Source organism: Lutjanus erythropterus, chromosome 2 (assembly GCF_056507025.1).
Source record: "Lutjanus erythropterus isolate fLutEry1 chromosome 2, fLutEry1.hap2, whole genome shotgun sequence".
NCBI lineage: Eukaryota > Metazoa > Chordata > Actinopteri > Lutjaniformes > Lutjanidae > Lutjanus > Lutjanus erythropterus.
Genome location: NC_139318.1, coordinates 38,719,467 through 38,725,466, shown reverse-complemented (window position 1 = coordinate 38,725,466; position 6,000 = coordinate 38,719,467). Strand labels below are relative to the sequence as shown.

Sequence of the window (6,000 nt, the reverse complement as noted above, 5' to 3'; positions counted from 1 at the left end):
AAAAAAAAATGTTTTCTTTTTCTTGAGTGTTGATTTCACCATGTGTGAATTGTCAGTCTGAATGAATGTGTTTTTGACATCAGTCTATGCCAAAAGTTGTCCATTTCATGGTTTTTTTTTAATTTAGTTTCTCTCCTGGGGAAACAGTTGGGAGTGCACATCAGGCTCCTTGGTCTCCTCTGGGTTTGTTTGCCTTTCAGAAGGCCACAGAGAACTCTGTGTTTCCTCACGATGTCCAAAATTAAAAACGGCAAAGACAATATCCACACCTTGTTGAGGATGGCCTCTTCTCCTCAGCTCTTCCTTGTTTTCTTTTTTTTTTTTTTTGTTGCCCTTTTAAAGGGTAGCTTTCCTACTCAGTTCGTCTAGTGTACAACCTTATATCATCTATAAATTTAGATAAACTCCTTGCCTTTTCTCAGTTTTTCTTTTTTTTTCTTTAAAAAATTCTTTACAAAATTATCAGAACAAACAAACCAAAAAAAAAATAAAATGTTCAACATCAAATGAAAATTGGTGGAAGATTGAAAAATGTGTTGCTGGTCACTTCTAACCTCCCGTGTTTCTAGCTCCAAAGGTGGGTCGGCTGCGGGTCCCTCTGACGCCTCGTCATCACGTGGACCTTTTGTTTCCACGACTCTCCACAGCTGATCCCAAGGATGGAGGGAGAGTCGGGGTGAGGGGATAAGAGGAGGAGAGAGGGAAGTGGAGAGGGGGAACGGGGGATGAATGGTAGTCCGGTGGGAAGACCAGACACACTATAACGCGAAAAAACATCCACTCCATCCTCCACAGCCAGAGCCCTGCATCCCAACCGCCGTTATTTTCCCCCCTCTGCTCCGCTCGGGAGGGTCAAACCTCCACCGACTGGATCTGGTTCATCTGTGCCCGCATCATCTGGACGCTGTTCAGGATCTTCTTTTGATGGCCTGCTAACGTCACTCCAACCCTCAGGATGTCCCTGTGACAAGAGAAAACAGATGTCAGCCTGACGTTACCACAGACTATAAAAAGTTCTGCTGCAGAATCTTTCTATTTATCTCTCTCTCTATTTATCTGTCTGTCTATCAACTTAATAAAAATATAAATGCAACACTTTTGGTTTTTCTCCCATTTTTTATGAGTTGAAGTAAAAAAAACATGTAGGACTTCTTCTATGCACACAACAGGCTTATTTCTCTCAATTTTTTTTTAAAATCCTTGTTAGTGAGCATTTCTCCTTTACCAAGGTAATCCTTCCACCTGACAGGTGTAGAATAATACTAATTAAACAGCAGGATTACTGCAGGGGTGTGTCTCGGACTGGTCGCAAAAAGGCCACTTTAAAATGTGCTGTTTTATCTTGAAAAAAAAAAAAAAAAGATATCTATTAGGCACTGAACTATGAACGCTTCATATAGGGTTACAAATACAGGAGGGAAAAGTCATGACTCACTCTACTCGGCACTATAAAAATGAAAAAGTTCAGCAAACACAAAATTTCAAGGCAACTTAAAATAGATTTTTGAGTTTTTTGAGTTCTTAAGTTTTGCAAAAAGTTTTACCAACTAATAACAATATTTTGTTTTGATAATTTACTGCTCTTCTTTAGATATACTTGAATTGCAACCATTTAATTTTCAATTACCTAAATAATAACAAATGTTCATAATACAACATTTTTTGGGTTTCTAAATGTTTATCTAAAGAAGAAAAGTCACTTATCCCAACAAAAGATTATAGGTTAGCAAAACTGTGTTTAGCTTATTTTAAAAAACGTAAGAGTGTGTGTTTGAGTCAACTTTTTTTTTTACAGTGTGCCTCTGACCTCAGGGTAATCAGAGACAGAGAGTCATGACTTTGGGGGGAAAAAAAAGCTATCTGTAGCCTTATGTGAAATAGCCATGGCTCAGTGCCTGATAAATGTCTTTTTTTAAGTTAAAACTGCATATTATATATTTATTATTCATTTTATTGTGACAGTCCAATCTACACCTGTGCAATAATTATACTGCTTAATCAGCAGCTCTATATGCCACACCTGTCAGGTGGTAGAGAGGTGCTCTCTAACATGGATTTGTTGTGAATTCGAGAGACATAAACCTTTTGTGTGCATCTATCTATCAATTAAAAAAATATCAAAAACATAATATATGGAGGCAACACGACAAGAATGGCAGAAAACAGCTGAAAAAACCAGTGATGACTGAAAACTGAGATGACAGTAAAGTAACAGGCATGAAACATCGTCATTTAGCAGAGAGACAGCTGCATGTTCATCCATCTTTGAGGCCAGAAAGCTTATATAATCACAGAAAAATGTTTGACTGCCAGCTTAGTGTATTTTTCTGTCACTGTCTAACTGATGTGGTAAACCCCACCCATCACAAAAAAACCACCAAAACAGAATACTGAGATCACAAATTCACAACAACTCACTGACTTGAGTCTATTGTAGACACATCAGTCATCGCAGAGGTAATATGTTCTATAAAAATGTCAAAATAAACAAGTCCCACTTCGTATCATCAGCTCTAAACAAGATAATTTACTTGAACTGCTACTTATCCACAAGACAATGAATCTCAACAGTAGTCACGCTTACTGGATTACATATTACCATCTGTTTTGTTCAAAGAATTGAAGCTCGACATCTCTGTGGGTTAATCTCTGGCTCGTGATATTGTTTTCCTTAAAGAAAACAGTTTCTCTACAGGAGGCATTCTTAACATGATTATGGCTGGTGTGTTAGGATGATTCCTCTCTCCTTATATTTTGGCTCACCAACCTCAACTTATGATGTTTCCTCTGAGGTCAAACTGAGGCCTGCTCAACACATGGCAGAGAATAAAGGGCACTGTTATGGCTTCCAGCTATTGTGCCCACTGTTCAGCCAGTATTACGATCTGATAATTACATGCAGCACAGCTAGTGTGTTTTATAACGCGCCAGAGGCAGAGAGTCTGGTGCTCGTTCAGGTTTTAGGGATATACGAGACTCGGCAAACCCGCTTCATGAGATCGTTTTCCTTGTGCTTATCAGGCCCAGAGCGGCAGAAATCATCAGCACTTACTCCATGGTCATCTGGGACACCACATCAAATGTGGTAAAGTCAGCGTTGGCGAAATTGTCTTTGTACTGGCCCATCTTGATGGCGTCCAGCCACTCGTCCACAGTGCTGAAGCTGGAGAAGTCTGGGATGCTACGGTCCAGGAGGGGGAGATGAACACTGAGGGGGACACAAGCAGGAGCCATCATGAGTAATGATAATATAGAGTGGCAGCTCTAACATCATAGTCGGCCCAGACCACCTGCGAATGATTCAAACATGAATTATTACATTATATTTTCAAAAGACTAGACAGAACTTAAGAGAATCCCACTGGCCTTATCCATGAACCAATATTTTCCAAACTGATTCCTCATAAAGTGTATTTTCCAAATGAAGTGATCGGCTTCAGGGAGCCAATATATCCACTCAGTGTCTGTGGAAAATCTGGCTCTCGGTACTGCACTCCACCACAAATGAAAGTACAGACAGGGATAATGGAAATCAGTAAACCCTGGCTCTCAAAGGAAACTAACACCCAGAGCAGAAATGCTTCAAAATGTTTTGTTTTGAAAATTGCACAACTGCTTCAATCCAGGTTTCGCCCAAAGCGTTCGTGGGAAGGATTTGATCTATCAAACCAAAAGGCTTTAATTTACATAACCGCCCGGCGCCAGAAGAAACAAGAGACACTGTGTTCTGAAAAAAGCGATCCATGCCACGGATGGCACTGTAGCAGGAGTATGAATTTCCTGTTAGGAAGAGGAAAGTCTTTACATTAAGACACAATCAGATGCATAATATTGCTCTAGATGTTATCCACATCAACATGAAATGATGCTAAAACCAGACGCCTGTCTTGTGGGATGCCTTCAGAGACAAGATAAAACACACATGCAGATACCGCACACAGAGTGAATGCATTTAACGCTTGTCTACACCATATGTTATGACTAAGGCACACAATGCAAACACAAGTCAATCACATAAAACAAACTGAATTTAAATCAACAGCCGTCCTGACACTCACCCTGAAGATAACGGGGTCATGGCCTTCAGCGTGTTGGGATTGCGGATCATCTTGTCGAGGTTGTTGACGATCTGACTGAACTTGGGCCGGTTGTTGCGGTCCTTCTGCCAGCAGTCCAACATGAGCTGGTGCAGCGCGCTGGGACAGTCCATGGGTGGGGGCAGCCTGTAGTCCTGCTCTATGGCATTGATGACCTGCAGGGGGAGACACAGATCTCTAAGGGTCGCTACAAGGCTCTACAAAGAAGGAGATCGATTGATGGAGAGAGGAGAGTGTACGATCCAGTGGTGGACGAAGTACTCAGATGCTTCACTTAACTTATTAGTAAAAGTAGCAGTAACACAGTGTATAAAATACTGCATTTCATGAATAAGTCATGCATTCAAAATCCCAGTTATTGTAAATAGAAATAAAAGTATTTGCAACAAAATATACTGAAAGTATCAAAAGTAAATATACTTTTTCTGCCAAAAAATGGCCCTTGTGACTGATATCTTATTATATTTTGCATTAGTAGATTGTGAGGAGTGATGTATCAGTGCGTTTTATTTTCTAGCTGATTGAGGTGGAGCTACATTTTAATACTTTATTTTATAGTTGCCATAATACTGGAATTTTAAACTTTGATAAATTATTGGTGTTTGAAGACTCTTTTGAAAACATATATGTGACAAAAAGAAAAAAGTCCTTGGCACACAAATTAGGATTTCTTTTTTACCTGCACATTGTGCCGGTACAGAAAAAGTAATTGAACACTGTCTGTTTTTATGATGCTGCAAGACAATAAAGAATGAACTGAACTGAGGTCTTAAATGAGCCTGGATATTTTTTTCATAGCTTTGTTTCTTCCGATACCAAATTGAATAGATACTATACTGTTTTAAACTTATGGTATCAAAAAAGTATTTAAGTATTGAGACTTTGGACAACCTTATATACAATTAGGTTGTTCCAAAGGGTCACAAGATAAACTGTAAGGGTTGTTAGATGATTATGATGATAAAGTGTTAATTTGGACTTTTTGCTAAGCTTTCATTTTCATTTTATTCAAATGAAACTATGTGAGAAGTTTAGAGTGTCAACGTATCTTATTCAAGGACTCATTTAATCTTTAACAATATAATGATTTTATAAGCTTACAATATTTTTTATGTGAAATCTTAACCTAAAAAGTCTTTCATACATTTTTTTGATTAATTTAATCTATAGATTGTCAAAAAAAGTGAAAAAATGATTAACGTACCACAAGTGACATCTTCAAATTGGGTTTTTTGTCCAACCAACAGTCCAAAACCCAAACACTCATTGTTTAATGTAACAAATAACAAAGAAAAGCAGCAAATCATTACATTTAAGAAGCTGGAACTTGCAAATGGTTGTTAATGTTTGCTTGAAAAATGACTGAGATGATTAATCCATTATCAAAATAGTTAATTTTCTTTTGATTACTTTGATGATTAATTACTGCAGCTCAAAATCCATGTGAGAAGTTCAGAGGGAACTGAACTGAAAGGGACCCTAAGTAAGTAGATAGTAAGTATCAATGGTCACAAACCAGAGAGCTCGAGAACCACTCATTTAATCTTTTTAATTTAAAATCTTAACCTGAATTAACTAATAACTATAGCTGTCAGATATATATACTGGAGAAAAAAATAAGTCCTGTACCCTCTGTAGATATAAACGGCTCATTTTAAAGTAATAAAAACACAACAATCCTTATTTTCAGGTTATTGTACAGGAATACAAACATATTTCTGAATATCATATTCTATTCATGCCATATTGTGCCACAAAATCCAAATCTTACAAACTGGACTGGACTTTAAGTAACGTTCACAACAGTCATGTCTAATATGAAGGAAAAATTGGCACTGTTGTTGCTGTACTGATGAATAAGAGCATCTGTGCTTCTCACCATGTGGTGAAAACAACTGCTGTA

The 6,000-nt window shown here is 38.0% G+C and overlaps 1 protein-coding gene across 1 annotated transcript in view; it reads right to left on the bottom strand.

The window, feature by feature from the left end:
• Nucleotides 1–237: 237 nt before the first annotated feature.
• Nucleotides 238–6,000, bottom strand: part of ephb2b (eph receptor B2b) — a 168,971-nt gene continuing 163,208 nt past the window's right edge. Inside the window, exons 14-16 of the mRNA XM_084739239.1 lie at nt 4,059–4,252; nt 3,053–3,208; nt 238–961 (exon numbers count right to left, since the gene is read on the bottom strand). Of these exons, the coding sequence (XP_084595365.1) occupies nt 853–961; nt 3,053–3,208; nt 4,059–4,252 (459 nt within the window). The 3' untranslated portion in view covers nt 238–852. The remainder of the gene's footprint in view (nt 962–3,052; nt 3,209–4,058; nt 4,253–6,000) is intronic.